General features: G+C 37.8%; 1 protein-coding gene across 1 annotated transcript in view; it reads right to left on the bottom strand.

The window, feature by feature from the left end:
* ROBO2 (roundabout guidance receptor 2) overlaps positions 1–19,025 on the bottom strand; it is a 405,555-nt gene that overhangs the window by 60,412 nt on the left and 326,118 nt on the right. Inside the window, exons 8-10 of the mRNA XM_041414778.1 lie at positions 11,700–11,824; positions 7,272–7,443; positions 1,102–1,307 (exon numbers count right to left, since the gene is read on the bottom strand). Of these exons, the coding sequence (XP_041270712.1) occupies positions 1,102–1,307; positions 7,272–7,443; positions 11,700–11,824 (503 nt within the window). The remainder of the gene's footprint in view (positions 1–1,101; positions 1,308–7,271; positions 7,444–11,699; positions 11,825–19,025) is intronic.

The raw sequence follows: 19,025 nt of genomic DNA, 5'->3' as shown, positions 1-19,025 counted from the left end.
AATGCATTAACCTTCATGGCCTAAACCTGCCTTCAGTCCAGGGAGGAACGACAAATTGTTTACTCAAGACAAGCTAGCATAAATTTTTTAATAAATTCTATTTTGTTCCAAGACAGTTCACAATTCATCTATGATCACTGACGAGATGGTATCAGAAAGCAAAACTGCTCTTTATTTCTTGTCATTAGTACTATGTTTATTGACTTTTTTTGGAAGGGAAAATTTAGTGCTGACTAAATTAAAAGGTTTCTGAAATTATCTTCAAGCTCTTGACAAATAAGTACATTTAACTTGCTATTTTTCCATATGCATTCTCGTCCAAATGCATACAAACAAATACATGTTTATCTTTGAACAGGGAAAAATTAAAAGCCAAAATAGAGATTAGTGATGAAGTATTTATCAAAAATGACAATATCCTATTTGAAATATTAGAGAATACTGTATTATCTCATGTGTAAAAATGTAACTATTAAAACAGGTATTTAATTTTTAATAGAAATCCCTCTGCACATGACTGCATGTATGCTACAGTATTAGTTGTCTTTTCCCATTTGCAGCCTGGTGGAACATTTCCAGGAAGCATAACTCTGGAATAAATCAGCCAGCTCGGGACTGATGAGTTGTTGATGGAGAAAGCACATGGTCAAACCGTGATGAGCTCCAGATCACATGCTAGCACAAGTACTTGGAAAATTACGGTCAGGTGCTGCCAAGGAACTGCTCTAAGTTTTGACAGAGAGGCCAATGGCTTCAGGGTAAGACCAACGAAAAGGAAGGAAGGACTGTTCTTTTATATTTCTATGCACCCCCAACTCATGTGTTCTATTGCAACAAGCGCAAGATTATAAACACCAATTCTGTTTTTAGGAAATTCTCATAGAAATATCTGAAGCTACTTTTGCTCTTCTTTCCCCTGCCCTTTCCTACACAAAGTCAAAGAATGGATAATGACTTGGTGAGAACTGCACAGTAGAAAAGACAAGTTAATTCTGAAGACAACAGGAAGGTGGCAGAGCTGCCTTTGGAGCTTGGCACACGCCAAGAGCTCCAAACTGGACACGCAGAACCTGTCACGCTCGTCGTGCTGCCATTACTCACCCGCAGAGCTTTGATCTGGAGCGTGCCCTGGTCCTGTATGGATGTCCGAGGGTCCCGGCCCAGGAAGGTGAACCCTTCCTTGAGCCAGCTGATGACAGGGAGGGGGTCGCCGGTGGCCTTGCACTTGAGCAGAGCTGTGCCATCCACTGCCAGGGTCTGGTTGACGGGGCCCTGGAGGATGATGGGCGGAGGCCGATCTGTCAAGACTAAAACAGTGGCACAGGCATTGGCATCCACACCTTCAACCATCCTCTGCTGCTGTGAGCCCTATTCTGCCAGGTGGGACAAGTTTTAAGAAGCTGCTTGAAGTCAGCCTCTAAGAGGCTAAAAATATTATTTTTGGAGGAGCCATAGATAGTGCTTATCAATTAGTTAGCAAATTTGAAATGCATTTCAGTAAGAGTTTTATTTCACCACTGCAAGATAACATAGATAGAAAATTATCTGTTAGCAAAGATCATCAGGCTGATTTGGTTAACATAGAATGAAAATTAAGACCTTGATTCAGAGAAGAATTGAAGTGCATAACTCTTTTCTTCCGATTTGGGAAAGCACAAACTGAAACACACCTTTGATGACATATCAAAATGTGTTTAATGGCTTAACCTACTAATGGTCTAAAAGAGAAAATCTGTTGAGTTAAAAGTGAAACACTACAGCTATTCTAACCTGGGTACCAACCACATCCCCCATTCCTATTGTATTTGCAAGTTGTCACCAGCAAAAATATCTAACAGTTATACAAAACATTTTCATAATCTGAGTGATCTAAATGAGGGTGCTGCTCTTTCCAGCAGAGAAAAGCTCAAACTCAATCACACTATTTAACAGCTTATTTATCAAATCACTTCCTCACCTTTTAAAGCCATGAACTCCCCTTTTTTTTTTTTTTTTTTTTTTTTGTCCCTGATAATTTATATCTGCATGCTTGCAATACTGAATAAAGAACCCTGCAAGCAGTGTGAGAGAATGCATGGCTGTGCATAAGCCTCATTCCATGACCAGTGGAGTATCTTGAAGATAAGGTAAAATGCTCATGCTCATTTTTCTTGAAAGATCATTTTATCCCAAATAATTCTGTTGCTGAATCTTTTCTCTGAGCCATCTGTTCAGCAACAAAATATGACCTTTGTTTCTAAAGAATGTGTTTATATAAACTGAATGTGAAATACTTGAATATACACAAGGCTGGAACTGACGCAAAAAATCAGTATAACAGAATTAATAATTATTTTTTCTTTTAATGTATTTTTATATATTTACCAGCCATACTGCTGCCGTTTTAAATTTTGAACAACTGAACAATTGTGTGACTGGTATTAAATATTGTAGCAGGCAGGATTGACTTCAAAACTGGTGCAAGTTAGCCTGCCTCTGCTGATGTCAATTGAGCCTGAATCATTTATTCTAGCTGAGAATCTGTTTAGGATAGTCCATATACTACACCTGACTCTAACAATGAAGTGAAAACAAATTATTATGAAGCAATACAGCTTCTACTGTATTTGAGTTGTTTGAGATGCAAACCTCTTGAACCTTCAACAGATCCAAAGTGCTTTCATTGTGTTATTTATTAAATATCAGGGATATGTTCGTGGGATATGTTCGTGGCACATTTTATGCCTAAAATAATTGTTTCTGAAATTTTAATGTTGCAAAAATACTGCCTACCTTTTTTTTGTTAACAAGATTCACAAACATCAGAATCATTAATATTGTCAGAATCATACCTTGGAGTGTGAGCTCATCACAATCATTGAAATTGAAACTGAAATTAGAAAGCCAATACATATTTTGAACTGAAAATACAAAGCCAATGCAGATTATTTCTTAACACCAGAATGTGAAAGCTATTTTGGAAATTCTGAAATATCTCTTAATATATTAAGAGATAGGACAGAAAACACTATATAACAAGAAAAATGCGATGCATTTTCACCTTGATACAAAATGTTTAATATCATTAAGGTTCCTTATGACTAAATAGTTCAGCCATTTGGCAAAATAAAAACAGATCCCAGCTCCCAGATACTATCAGGGTAGCTGCAGCATGAGTATATTCAAATTAAAAACTCAGCTGTGCAAGGTATCCTTTAGATTTAATGTAAACCAGTAAATCCCAGTATTCTAGGTAGCTAAAAATTAAGGAAGAATAATTATTTAAGTTGCTAGCTATTCCACTGCAGTTATTTGCTTCATCTAAGTGTCTTTCATATGTGTAGCAATGTAGGTATTTTCAAAACCTACTGCATTACAGATATTGTTCTTTGGCATGCAATTAGATTTTTTTTACAGCCCAAATGAGAAGCTCATAATCCTTTAAATAGCTCTGATCAATAGTGTAATTGAAAGCCTCCTGGCCAGAAGGAATCTTCATTTTCAAGGGCGTTATGGGTGAAAGACCACTACAGGTTTCCATGACACTAAGGCTAAAGGTTAAATGAACACTTAGAGTTTCCACTGATCTGTGAACGGCTGTATTGTCTTCACAACTATGACTTGTAAATCTTCTCTAAAACATGTGTGTGCTTGCATTCCTACTACTTAGGTCCTCATTAGTAAGGATCCAAAACTAGGTTAGAGTTTAAAATAATATATATGTCAGAAGCATTATGAAGAACAGAGGGCTAGTGAAAAATAGCCACAAAATGGTGTGGGGATTGTCAGTTGCTTTTAAAACATTTTAATTAGTTTGTTTTCATAGTTTTCTCCTATCTGGAAACTTCCGTATTTCTTCCACAAAAACATTTTGTGTGCCCACAAAATGCATGGTAAAACAGAAATTGATTTCAAAATTACTTTAATTTTTAAAATGGTTTTGAAACTATTTGCCAATATCCATACATCCACATATTCTAGTAACTGAAAAATTAACAGATTCCTTTTGTGTTAAAATGCATCATAATTTTTGAAGTGATTATAGCAAAAGGACAAATTATATTTGTTCATGAATAGTTTATTCATTACAAATGCAATTTGGATCAACTGAAACCATATTTAAATTTGGGAGATATATGGCCAAATTACAATGGAAATTAAGAGAAAGACAAAATGAAGTCTTTACCTTCCAAAAATCAAAATTTTAAAAATTTTCCTGGTGAAATGATGGGTGAAATCAGACAAAAGTAAGGAAATCCACATCATGAACACTCATGATAGGGCAGGGTTCTGTCTGGCAGGTGGAAAAGCAGAGACCAATCCCTCATCTTTTTTTTTTTTTTTTTTTTTGGGAAAGAGATTCACAGGAAGCTGTGAAGTTGTTCTGAATTTCTCCTGTTTGAAACTGTCACACTTGCTATAAAACATTTAAAATATTTTGGATGAGGGTTAAGAATCATGGTGGTCAGATTTGTAGACAAGTAAACTGTGAAACATTTATTAATACATTTTAATAACTACTGAAGAGAAATTAAGATCTTCTCCAAAACATTCTGTGCATGATTGACAAATACTAACACAATACTAATTGGAAACTATTCCTTTTATGTTGAGCATAGACAGAGATGGAAGCACTTGGTTTATTTGCATGATCTGTCATTATAAGATTGTGAGCTGCATATTCATTTCTTGGGTTTGAAAGGATGCTAAGATTCTTCAATTTTTCAATTGATTTTGCTTTTCCAGATGTGCGTTAGACAGTGAATTACATGATAGCCTTTCAAGAAAATACAAGATTTGAATTTCAAATATGCTGAAGGCTCTTAGCACAGTCCATAATCAGCAAAATTATCACTCAACTCAGCACATTTCATCACAGCTAGTAATCTCTTCTCATGTGAACACTTGAGTCAAAAATATTTCCAGTAAAGACTTGTAAGTGCAAAAATGTAACAACTGAAACACTGCTATATATGGTATAATTAAGCACTTGTTTTTCTGCACATTACATGTTTTCATTCTGTATTGGAACTTCAATTGGATCTAAATTACTCTGGATCAAACAAAAATGTGTTCAAAATGAAAAAGATGGCTCGCCACTATTATTAAATCATTAACCAAACAGAAAAATTCTGGGCTAGGAAGTAAAACTGAAATCACCAGCCAAAAACTAGAACACTAATGCTTAAGCATATAGCTAGCACGCACAGTGTTTATCTTTTATTATATTCTTAAATCTATTAAATTAGATTTCCCTGCTGATAAAAGTCATTAGCTCCCATAACTTCTGCTCAGCATCAACCAAAACAGATTATTTAGACATTTATGGTTAACTTCCTAACTAAAAGCAATTAAAAAAATATCTGTGATCTAATGGTACATTTATTCACATAATCTCAGCTCCATCATGTTGTTTTGGCACTTTTCTTTGACCTCACCCGCCCTTTGACTCTGGGATGAAATGGTATTTCTATAAAGCAATCTTGTATTATTTCATAATGATCATGCTGACAGTGGGTTCTGGAAAGCATTTGAGGAAGGCAGGCCCTGCACTCCCTGAGCAGCAGAGCCACCATCTAATGCTCTCTCGAGCTATGTGGAATGCACGCTGCCTTTAATCAGCATTAACCGGAGATGAGCTTGACTTTCAGCAGGGACACTTTCCCTTGGCTTTCAAAACAAACTAATGAAAATTCCAAAGAGATCAATTAGGATTTATTTTTTTCCCCACACAAGAAAAAGATAAAGGTGGATCAAAGCCCTTGGCTGTCAAAAGGAAGAATTTCTCATCACTAGCATCCTTGAACCTGATTTGATCCACTCAGCGCCTGTTGCTGTAAATCTGTGCAGCATCAGCAGGTGTGACCATTTAACAGCTCAATGTCCTCCCAGCCAATGTTTGTGTGTTCTATTTATTCCAATCACAGTCATGGCCCTGAATCAGGCAGCACTATGGACAGATATTAAAAAATATTGCCTTTCTATTCCTTTTAAATGACCTTTTAATCTACATTTAAATTTGAATTGAATGAAAATGCATCATTTTGTCATAGACCATGAGAGAAAGGACTTAAAGAGATTGCAGAGCAAAGCCAAGTCTCTAGTCTCCAGAAACTATAGAAAAGCAATGTGCTTGAAGAGATGCAAAGATAAGGCAGAAATTATTTCCCCTTGTCATAAAAATATAGGCAGCTTGTGGAAAACAAAGAAAAGGCATCAAATTAATGCTCAAACCTCTATAATACGAGCCTGAACCTCTCTACCTGTCACTTGTGATGAATATGCTCTTGTGAAAAGGCAGATTATTCAAAATTAGACATCTTTTCAAACTTTCATGGTGCAGGCAGGTCTCTAAGGGAACAGTAAAAGTAGACCTCTGCATATAACAACAGTTTTAATGGCAAAAATTCATCAAAGTCTGTCAGGAGATATTTAATGTGTCAGTTAAGATAAGGAATAATGATGCTGGGGAATGCCACTGTCTCTGAATATAAGAGGGATTCTCTTGTTTTCTTCGCTAACATGAAAGGATGCAAACTGCCTTCTATCCACAATAAGATGAAGAGGGATATCAACAGGATTTCTGACATATGAAAAGGATTCATGTTTGTAGATGGGAAACCTCAAGGCAGGATGAATATCAAACCCAAAAATTTGAAATGAAAAGCATCAAGACAGACCATGTTATTCTTTTCCTTTCCTGAAAACTCTTATTTTCCTATTGATTTTCATTACTTTTTTCACACCTACCCCTACTGAGGCATTCTTGGAACACAGCTCTGAGGCTGGTGCTTTATTCATGGAGGGACTAAAGGGCTTCTAAACCTATGGTACTCTACCACCTTCAGAGCAACTGTCTTGATATAATTGAGCTAAAGACACATCCCCTACATGTCTAAGATAGGCTTGAAGACTGGTGGAAATGGAGATACATTTCTTTGCACTTTAGTTCACTGCTTTAATTACAAACCTATTCATTCTCCTTTTTTTGGGGTTTTGGTTTTGCAGTCCTATCTTAGCTCTTTCAAACCAAGCAGCTTAATTTCTTACCAGACCAATGCTAAGCTGGTTTGTCCCTTTTTTCCATTATTAACAAACCGCCAGAAAGCAAGTAAGAGGCAAACTAGACTTTGATGCCTTTTACTCCATAGGCAAATACCTTTTCTCACTTTATTTCCTATAGAAAATTGTCCATTTACTTGTATGATTTATGTGATCTCATACGCCTTTATTTACACTGCTTTTAATGTACTTTTGACAGGAAAAAACAATAGTAATTTCTAACAGCTCACCATCAGTAACCTCCAGCTGAGCCTTTGCTAAAATGCTTCCAGCAACCGTCAGTGCTTGACAAATGTAGTAGCCTGCATCAGACCTCTGGATGTTGGTAATGGTGAGGTCCCCGGTTGGTGACACGGAATATCTGCTGTTGGGCTGCAGAGGCTGGTTTGGGAAGAGTAGGTTCTGCAAAGACAATTCATCTCACATCAATTCAAAACACAAAAGCACCACTTTTCCTTCAGCTACAGAGACAATGATTTTTCCTTAAAAGTACTATAAATAATCGAGGACAAAAAGTAAGTGAGATTCTGACTTTATGAACACAGAGAGCTGCTTTTCCTGCCTTGGGCAACTCACAGTTTAAATTAGAAACAGCCTTTTGACAGCTCACAGTGCTGTGTTCTGACTGGGGTGTAGGCAAGGAGACATTTTCCAACAATCACACCTGAGTGATTTATACTTGTGACACCTTCATCTTCATTCTGAATGCAATTGTAATAATATACTCAGCTATCAAACCAGAAGACATCACACTACAGCAAACACTAGAAAACTAGCAGCAAGCACTGAATCCTGGAGACCTGAGGGAGCAGAGCACTATTGTTTGGCTATGAAAATGTTCTGAGAAAAGAAGTAAGAGCATGGCACATAAGTAAAGCTGGGAGGAAGACAGAGGCATGTCATAAGGTAGGAGAAGCTGGCAGAGCATGAGAGTTTAAAGGAGAAGTAAAAGGAAATTAAAATTGTGATAAACCAAAGGAGAAATGCAGCATGGAGCTTGGAGGGTGAATAGAAAGGGTATTAATCTGATGTGGAAACCATCAGAGAGAAAAAAATAATTTCATGTAGGATAAGATATCAGTTAGCACAAAACAGGGAGATTAGTTTTTGCCTTTGGGCTAGATTGGAGAAAAGAGAGATGTCAATAATAATAACTGGAATGGCTCTAGTAGTCATTGCATATGATGAAGGACTGAATGAATCGATACCACAGACCCAAAAAGGTTTTAGTGGTGAGAGCTGTGTTTTCAAGGAAAAAGTTATACCCTCTGGCACAGCCCTTGTGAATAAATAAGAAGAGGAAAAGGAAGGCAATGTGAAGAGAAAGGTCAGCATTGCCCAATGAGCATTGCCCAAGCAGCACTGCCCAATGAGACAGCTTAAGCAATAATTAAACAACAGTAATTCCAGTACAATAGAGTCTGGATCTCATGTCAACTCAACAAGACTCTATGAAGTTGACATGAGATCCAGACTCTATTGTTTGTTTGCATCAGGAACACCCCAAAACAATGTTACCATGATAATCTTTCAGTCATTACTGCAGCCCTGTCTAGCTCTGCTGTGCTTTCTAATGAAAACTCCCTACTAACTTTTAAGCTTGTCTGTATTGACTAAAAAAAAATCTAAAAGTGCAGAATAGGGTATTGAATGAATTTTCTGCAGATCTGTTCCTTCTGAAACAGGCCTCGATGGTTTACAAAAATTATTTGGAACTGATAAGAAACAAACTGCTTAAGAAACAAGTAAGAATTCAAATAAGAAGCAAATTCTATTTTTAAGTGAAACTCATGCCTTTATCTCTACAGTTTTGGCAGCAAAAGGAAAGAGATATGCTTTAAATAAGATCCAACATTCCAAGTAGCGTTATAATTGTATAACCTACTGAGTTACTCATCACACTAGGCTTTTCTTTTACTGCCTTTCAATAGCAATGTTTAAGAAATTTATAACAGCAAACTTTTTCTCAAAAATCAATATTCATCCAGTTAACATGCCAGACAATAGGAAAAAACTGTTAAAATTCTGAAACAATTTGAGGTTATAGGACTAAGTGGGTCTCAAATAATTGCCCTGTTTTCTGAACTGCCTTGAAACTTTCAGAATAAAAAGTTTTACCTGGTACAAGATACATACTGCATGAGGGTATTATGAAAACTTCAGTAAATATTTTGAGAAAGGGGAGAAATTTGACATAGCTGATCTTGATTTCATTTATCACTCATTATGTAAAGTGTAAAATCAAGCTGAATGTAAAAGACAGTACAAGGATTAGGCTCCTAATTCTTAAGAGAAAAATACTCCAGAACCCTCTTTATCACTTCATTACAAAAGGGAATCAGTCCTTATTTATATCTTCAGTATGGGCTTCTCTGTTCAGGAAAGGTACCACGTCCCAGTGAATATTCCATACATCAGGAGGAGTTCACCAGTCTCAGAACTCCAACCTTCAAAGACCAGATAACTATGAACTATAACTTGTCCTAAATTACAGTACAACCCCTTTTAAAATGCTTTTCCCAATTTCACTGGTTTTAATTAGCTGTTGGGTTGCTCATCTGGGCACAATGGTGGTATGCTGCAAACAGAGGGAGCAGAGCCATCCCTAATATAGTACCACTGAATTTATCTCAAGGAAGAATTTAATCCATGGAGTCTAAAGGTTACACACGCCCTGCCCTCGCACATGTCATCAGCAAGCGGCTGTTTGGCTCTGGGGAAAAGCCTACCAAGCACAAAGGACCAGCTGTTTATACACAGACTGGCACAAAAAATTACTCAGGAGGGAACAGCTCCCCTCCCTTCCAGCTGGTTGTGCTCAAAAAGGCAGGACTGAGAAATGGATTCACAACCAAAAATGCCCTACAATTACTGGAGTGGGATAATGTGACTATATAATATTACTTTGAACACTGAAAGTGATGCTGCAAACAGGTCCCCTAAAAGCGTTGTAGAGACAAGCAACAATTTCTAGCTGGGAGGCAAAGGTGAAAAATCCTGTGATTTGGCAAAAATTCCACCCTCCATCACTATGATGATATACACTGTGTGGAAACTCACTCACTCTGTGGCATGTAACTGCAAAATCTAGCAAGTTATACACTGAGATGGCAACCCCAACCTGTGTTACTTCACTGATGATCAATTAAGATTAACATGAGAATGTTGTAAACTACATTGAGCCATGTTTCAAGGTTTGATTATAAACCATGGAAGTATCAATTTTTATGTTGCATTTATTTGCCAAAAAAGTCTATTCTAACCCTTAGGGATCTGGTTCTCAATATGGTAATTAATTTTCCAGGTTTGTAATTAAGCAGCTTCAACATTGTACAATCAGTAGGTAATAACATTCAATTAAAGACACAAGATGCATTTTCACCTTAAAATGTTTTTACCCTTGAAGTGATACCAATGGAAGAGGATAAAATAGAGTATTAGCACTTTTCAATTACGCTAAATGACTTTAATCCTGAAAATGATGTCCTACTTTAATTAGAAGCTCTTCTCTTTATTACAGCATGATGGATGTCCACTTTATTAGATTCAAGTGTGACACTATAAGCTCACTTTACATAAACATTACCATGTTATTAAAATGCTCTACAAGGAAGGGGTTTGAAATGTTTGCTAGCACATCAGTACTTCCTATTTTAATTTCAGTATGCTATTCTACTTTCCCCTTGGAAAAATTGTCACCTTAGTGAGACTCACAATACTATGTTTTCCAGGATGTGATCCTTGGAGGCATCTAAATTTTTCTAAATATTACACTGAGAGATACACACTGAAGGTTTAGCTTGCATTCAGACAATAAAATAATCACACTCACAAAGTCATCATTTGTGTCTTTGTAAGCCACCAAGACAGTAGAACACAAAATGCTGTCAGCCTGGTCCTGTCATTCTGGACCAGCTTTCTGATCTGAGAAGGTGAAACAGAAGCAGGTGGGGCAGAGCAGGAGATCTATGGTTCAGCTCTTATTTTTACCTGAGCTGGTACACACAATGCCTCCAGTAAAGAAATGCTGTGGCATCACATTCAGATACTAAGCTATAAAGTTAGTATGGGCTGACGGCAGCACCAATTGCTGCCTCACAACTTTTGTTTTCAAAGAGGATCAGGTAAATATCCCGATTTCCAAATCTCCAAACCAGATCTGGAAATTTCTTGAGACAATTTTACTGAAGAAAGCATCTGTGTGCTCAAAACCTTTATCTGTATGCTCTATGAGAAAATGCCAATGCAAATCAGCTTGCTGGATACATTTTGCTTGATCATGTCTAGACAGGTTGTGAACTGCAATTACTGGCTCTGATTAGTTCAAAATTGAGTCATACCTTTTTTTATCTGCTGTGCCTGTCTCACCCACCTGTTTGTTGGGGGCTTCAGAACAAAAAGCCTTTAACATATATACTGTTTCTACTCATCTGTACAGTGCCTAGCAAAAGTTTCAACAACTTAAATGGCCTTTGTGTTCTTCAAAATATTAAAAAAAAGGATACAAATTTCAGTAGAGCGTAGTGATAGTTTAAAAAGACAAATTTCTGTGGAAGATTAAAAGAACTGTGAAAGATAGTACAAATAATTTTCCTTAAAATTTAATAATACAACTTTTTAGAAAGACTTGAAAGACTTATGGGGTGCTTGCAACTTACCTGACTTCCTTCTTTTTGCCAGAAAACAGCTGGCTGGGGATTTCCTTTAGTTTCACAAGGAAAAGTCACAGTTCGACCCTGGGCTACAATCTGGTCTCGTGGTCTCACCACAAATTGTGGGGGAGCTACAAGGTAAGAAAAAAACATGGTGTAAGTTTAGGATATTTTGCAAGGGAGAGAAAGGGAATATTGAAGGAAAAAGACAACATTATGGAGATTTGTTTTATGTCAGAGGACATGACACCAGAAACATTTATTAGTATAGACAGAATTAATATATAAACAGAAACAACAACAGCGACAGAGAGCAGCAATATATGTATGTGACATCCCCAGGTATTAAAAAAAAAAATTAAAAAAGGAAAGAAACATTACAACCATACATGCTAGAGTCAATTCTGACAACACTAAATGCTAAAGAGCAGGAGTCAGGTGCTTATGTTGCTGGGTCTGGATGTATTCTACCTTTACTCTGGAAAGGCATCAGCACCCTCAGATCCTCTCACACTTCACAGAGCTTGCTGGAGCTATCGTGCATTGCAAGGTATGAATTAGGATAAACAGGCTGACTTTCTTAATCTGCCCCTCTGGACTTTTAAAAATGATTGAGGAAGGAGAGGAAGGTCTGAATGACAGCAAAAGAACCCAAGTTCAAGAGCTCCCTTACTCCTTTTAGAAGCAGTGTGGTCAAGAATGGTGTGGGGAGGAGGACTTGCTGTAAAAAGAATCATTGCTAAAAGAACACAGACTTGGCAAATCCAGGTTTCAGCTAGTTTAAAGAGTAGAAAGAAGCAAAAGTTGAAGAGTTGATGGGGAGAGGTGAATGGTGAGTAAGAAGGAAGAGGTATTTCAGGAAGTAAGGAAGACATAAGGAAAAGAAAAAGGAGACTGGAGTTAAAACAAGAAAGAAGAAGCAGGACTGGCTGTGTTTTCAAGTTGCTGGCATTAACAGTGTTCAGTCATAGGGAACCAGGAAGCACAGTCAGAAGTGAACAATTTCTAAGAGAGGGGCATAGTTTGACTGGAGGGTAATGCTGGAGAATAGAGAGTCAATGCTTGGGAATGTAAAGGTAGAGAAGGTACTAATGAGTAGAAAGAGACTGGGGAAGAAGTGTTAGAGGATTTGAGATAAACTTAAAAAAATAAAGATTCAGGATTTATAAGGATTACAAGGATTATAAGAATTTGAGATAAATAAATCAGTAACTATGTTGAGCATGATGTAGAAGTAAAGCAAATTATTTTTCTGTGTGTGACATGAAAACTCTGTACTCTTGGTTCATCACTGGAATTCACTGGGATTTGTACTCTTTTGTATATTTTAAAATTGTAAGCAGCATCTTCAAATATTCTTACCAAAAGACTAGTTAACTTCTGGGGCAGGCTGAAGCAGGGGAAAAAAAGCACAAAAGAAACTCAAACCCCTCAACCCACCCTTGTTTTCTTCTATTCCACTACTGGTTTTGTGGGTGTGCAGAGGGATGGTTTAGGAACACTAAGCTTTCAGGTAAACAGAATTTAAGTGTTTTAGAAAACCGTATTTTCAGCATTATAATTACAAACTATTTAATTAGGCACGAAGAGCAATCAAGACCCAGCTTCCGATTACACCTGCTGACAGCACAGACACAAACCTGCTAACTGCATAGAAATGTGAGCAGACCTGATTCTCTTGAAACACACTTTGCAGTGATCTCATGAGATACTTCCCAAGGCTTTACAGATCAGCAGGAGTCTAAAGAGCATCAGTTGAGTAGCACTGACACTCTTAAAGCAAGAACTGTAAAGCACTTAATAAACATAAATCACAATCAGTTGAGAAGGTAGAGGGTATTTTCTTCTGCCTCACACTCCTAAAGAGAGGTTTGGGTCTCTGGAGAGAAATGTCCACCTCTTCCTCCACCTTAGGAGGTGTTAATCTCATGAACAGGCAGGACTAAGGATATGGTGCCCTCTTGCTGCTTGTTTACAGACAGGTGTTTTGAGGTTTCTATAAGGTGCTGCTAAACATACTCTAGGAACTGAACTCATGCTACACCACTCCTCAAGTGCTGAGCTGCAGTGAGTTACTTGGGTTTCCCTCACCTTGTTCCACCCAGCATATCCCCATGCAGCCTCACAGGTGCCAGGAAATGACAGTGTGCTAATCAGTGCAGTGTTTGGGTGGCTCCAAGACCACAATCCTCCTATGGTACCTAAAAACCTGGTGCCAGGAGACCATCCCACAGATCTATCCTAAGCAGGATGGATGGATAATTCACTTCTTAGGCTTGCTTGGTGCCCTGGGAGGTGCACAGACAGTGCTCTCAAACAGATCAACAGAGGCAAGAAGGGCATGGCACTTCCATGAGCCTGTCCTTCAAATCACGTAACCGAGTAAATGCAAGAGAGGCAAGTTTAAAGGTTCATCTGAAACACTCTCACACACACAGATCTCTACTGTAAATCTATAACTCAGAGCTCTAAACAGATACCACACAATTGAATTTGTCACTGTAGCAGACCTTCTAAGGATCAAATTAAGATAATTTGGTAGTCAAGGAACAATGAAATGAGAAAATACACACCCTGGCTTCTACCTAGTTTCCAGTTCTTGACCTGTTCCTTGTTTCCTAGTTTTCAATATCTCTCATTTTCCTAAGAGCAGAAAGAAGTTCCTCTATTTTTTTTTCCCCAATCAGACAAGGAAAATAAATCTGTAGCTCTGACATGGACTGACCCTGCTGCTCTATTCTCTCCCTGCACCACACCATGTCCTCTCCACCATTTGACCATACCACCATATCTACCCTAAGTAGATATTTGGCCTCAGAGTTACTAGGTCAGGCTTTCTAAAGACTCCAGCAAACAATCACATAGTTAACGTAGTTATGCAACAATATCTTTTTTAGCTTTGCTCTGCAGCCTTAATTACTAGAAATTCATTATATAAACAAATCAATCAGAGCTTTTACTCACATTAAATAAAGCACAAAACCAGTTTCTTCAGCCAAACTATTTAGTGCCATATTTTTAAAGGACACGAAAAACATAATTTTTGAAAACTAAAATTTTGCATGGATTTTTTAAAAATTTATACAAGGATGCAGTTATATAATGAAGGAAATCTTAATTTTGTCATAGTTTGTTGTCATATTCAGCTATAGCTCTGTTTACAGACAGCCTCTGATAAAAATACCATTGTTTACAGCATTTAAAGACTGTTTGTTTTATCTGTCAATTTCTAGTTGAACTTGAAAACTGAAAGTAACAGCTCATAATTGCAGGAGTAATTCTTGGTCAAATGTAACTACCCAAACACTGTGACTGTCATTATCCCCAGAGAATGCAGCATGACCCTGCTCAGAGACAACAAGGCTTCTTTGACAGAATAAGCACTTGGGTTCTTCAATTTTCCTAAAAAGAGAGCTCATTATGCTCACATATGGATGCTGTTTATAAATACAGACAAATGTTATTATTTGCATTCTGCAGAAGGGTTAAGTGAGATCATGACTTGCTCCAAGCGTGGCTTCATTGGAACATTGGGCAAAATTTATTCAAGCGATTATTGCTGCTCTCAAAGTAGGTGAATTTCTAAAACATTCTGAAAATGTACAGTTAGAGAAGTAACAGCAGGCTTGATATGCTTCAGCTGTTAAAGTTATGTGGTACTTTAATGCTTAGTTCAAGCTAAACATTAAGATCATTAGAAGGATCTGTTGAAAAAACTTATGATGCAGCAAACCAAGTGCTGTGCCTATCAGACTATTACTTTTTATTATTTCAGATGTAACATAAACTGGATTGGAAGAAGCAGAGTGGAAAACCTCTTGCTTAACTGACATCTGAAAGTCAAAGACAGTGGCTCTAAAATGAAATATATTGCTTGGATTCCAGCAGACTAGCCAAAAATATGGGAAGAAAAAGAACAATTAAGATTACAGACCCAATACACTTCTATTGAAAATTCCTCACCTTTTTTACTTGAGAAATTTAAATTGTACACAGTAAATTAGATTTGATTTTTGGCAAATTATGCTTTGATACTGCATTCAGCAAGCGCTGGCTTCAATCAATGTCACACTAGAGCTCTGTTATGCTAATAGATGATATGGAAATAAGATGGTTGAACATGAATAGAAAGCACAGGCCATGTACGAGGGGGCTTTGAGATGAGGGGATGGGGGGACCCTAAGGTTAATCACATCATGTTCAGAACTGTTTTTACAGCACAGAACAGTATTCGACTGCAGGAACTAAAATGGAGACAGAAAAGCATGAGCAGTAGTGAGCATTAGTTATGTTGTACAAAATAGAAAGAGTGCATTCTATTGCACTCTTTTAGAATGTTGGTGTTTTATGCGTGACTGAATGGATATTTTATGCTGTTAATAAATGTATATGAAAGTAGCCCCTGCTCTGGTGTTAAAGAGCTTTAAGAAAAAAATACCAAATAAAAAAGCTGCATATTACTTCAAAGGGATTTCTCAACTCTACTCCAATCTTAATAGTTAGCAGAATCTTTAATCTGATAGGATGGATTTCATGCATTTCTTCTTGATACTGCTGCTGAATACTAAAGGTTACACTGAGTCAACAGGAGCTGATAAAGCTGCTGATGCAGAAAAGCTTGACTGAGACAGAAAGTTCATCTCTTGTGGGTGAACTCTGGTCATCTGATAAGAAATGTGGCAGAAGACTCAGAAGGGGAGGGGAAATTTGATACAAAAAAATGTGAATTCGTAGCAAAAAAGTACATTGATACCATATCAAGTACTAGCAACATTTTTTTTTTCCAGTGACAGTTTTCTCAGCTGATATTGTGATTTGGAGTTCACATGGAATTCAAGGATCCTATGGGAATTTTATTATCATAACTTGCTCACAGTACCTTCCCCAGACCAGATGCCCTTGGGTTCATACATTATATTGGTGATTTTAATTAAAAGTAGATATTTTAGCAAGTTTTTTTCTAATATTTCTACTGCAACAGACAGGATCAATGAATTAAGACAAATTGTAGGAAGTTCAACAAGGCCAAGAGCTGGGTCCCGTACTTGAGTCATAACAATCCCAGGCAGTGCTACAGGCTTAGGGAAGAGTAGCTGGAAATCTTCCCAGCAGGAAAAGACCTGGAGGTGCTGGTTGACAGTGGCTGAACAGGAGCCAGCTGTGCCCAGGTGGCCAAGAAAGCCAATGGCACCTGGTCTGGATCAGCAGTGATGTGGCAGCAGGGCAGGGATTGTCCCCTGTGCTGGGCACTGCTGAGGCCACACCTCAATCCTGTGTTCAGTTTTGGGCTCCTCACTGCAAGAAGGACATTAAGGAGCTGGACTGTGTTCAGAGAAGGGAACAGAGCTGGGGAAGGGTCTGAAGCACAAGTCTGGTGAGGAGCAGCTGAGGGAAGTGAGGGTGTTTAGCCTGGAGAAAGGAGGCCTGGGGAGATCTTGTTCCCTACAGTTCCCTGACAGGAGGGTGTAGCCAGGTGGGGGTCGGTCTCTTCTCCCAGGTTACAAATGACAGGCCTAGAGGAAATGGCCTTCAGTCGTGCTAGAGGAGCTTTAGATTAGATTTTAGGAAAAATTTGTTCACCAAAAAGACTATCAAGAAGTGGAGCAGGTTGTCCAAGGAGGTGGTGGAATCACTCTCCCTGGAAGTATTTAAAAGATCTTGAACGCCTTTTCAAACTGAAACAATTCTATGATGCTATCAGGGAATATGAGAATTTATTCAAACCTCACTAAAGCTGGTAGAAATACTCCTATTGGCTTATGTGGACTTTGGATCAAATCCATTGGAAAAAAAAAAAAAGTATTGCAGGAAATGAGTGACAGCGACAAATTTCAAGGGCTTAAATTACAGATTTGACAACCTTTAATTACAACTAATTTCAGTTGATAGTGAACTGCACATGAAATTCATCATGGAGATTGCTTAGGCAAGCTAAAGTGATAAAGATGAGGGCTTCATTTTAAATGGAATTGTTTATCAGCCATTAATATATTTCTGCGACTGGTTCAAAGGGGGCCAGGGGAAAGATGCTGACTTGTACATATTGTAAGCAAAATTCAGATAATGGTAGGGGAAAAAGCTCTGAGGAACAAGTAGAAACACACTGGCTAGTAAAGTAGCAAGATTCTGTAATACTCAGTTCTGCTTCCATCAGGGAAGAGACAGCAGGCAAACCTAAGACTTCCACCTACACACTCTTTTTCAGCATTGTATATCTGCAGCAATCAATTAATTTCATTTGAACAATCAAGGTTTCACCTGGTAAAATAGTCAGCCACTCTGTCTGGAGCCAAGTCAATCAGCTGGGTGACAAGATAATGTTGCCTTCCCCAAATTGCTTTTTTACTTTGGAATACTCATGAAATATTCTTTTGCAAAGACTTGGTATCTCAGTGCTCCTCTCAAATCCTTACTGCAGTGACAATATTCATGGGGCACCCTCAGCTGCCTCTGATACACATGGATATTTTAAGAGATCAAACTCAATTCCACTCTTACAAGTACAAATCAAGACTTGCCTCTAAGACATTTACACAGAGAACAGGAGAAGCCCACAGAGCTCCATCTAAAGTAATATGTATTTTCAAAAGGGAGGTAACCCTTGACGCCCTCTATGGAATAGAACTACTTATCTGTAGGACTGCTTTGCTGGTTCCTGATACCAGCTTGGACAATGGAAGGCAGTACAGGAATTCTTAAAGGAAAAAAAACATTATCTTCTACCTTTCTGTGTCATTGGTTAAATTTGTCTGGCAGATATTGAAGTTTTAGATGATTTTGTCATACAAATGCACAATAACACTGTAAGATCCTATTTATACACCTTGTAATGATGTTTAGCAGAAGCTGCCAAGAAGTGCAGATATAAAAGTCTAGAAATTTTGAAAGATCTTTTGCAAGGCTACTATTGCTGATGGAGTAAATAGAGGAAAACAAAATAGGTGCAGCCTCAAACTCCAGAAACCTGGGCTGATTCAGCAGCTCTTCCCTCAAAGTCCAAATCATCTTAATGGGTACTGAAAGTGATGTGTGCTTGTTAGGACACAAAGTTATTAGCGCATTATTAGCTGTGACTAATGATAAATCAAGGGTGTAGCCTCTGACACTAAGGAGCCATTACAGAAGACGGAGAGGATGACAGCTTAGGCCTGTTACTAAATCAGATCTTTCTTATCAAGGATAAACTAATGGAAGCTAAGGATAATAATTCTCTTTGAAGAGAAAAGATATCTTTAAAGAGAAAAGATATCTTAATCTTATGGTGTGCTCCAATGATTAGGTGTGCTCACACACAGGGAAGGCAGTAACTTTTTAGCACTCGAGTTACAACTG

The sequence above is a fragment of the Onychostruthus taczanowskii genome, unplaced genomic scaffold, assembly GCF_017590055.1.
Source record: "Onychostruthus taczanowskii isolate IOZ18803 unplaced genomic scaffold, ASM1759005v1 scaffold47, whole genome shotgun sequence".
NCBI lineage: Eukaryota > Metazoa > Chordata > Aves > Passeriformes > Passeridae > Onychostruthus > Onychostruthus taczanowskii.
The sequence above is the reverse complement of the archived record's forward strand: the minus strand, read 5'-3'. Positions and strand labels throughout refer to the sequence as shown.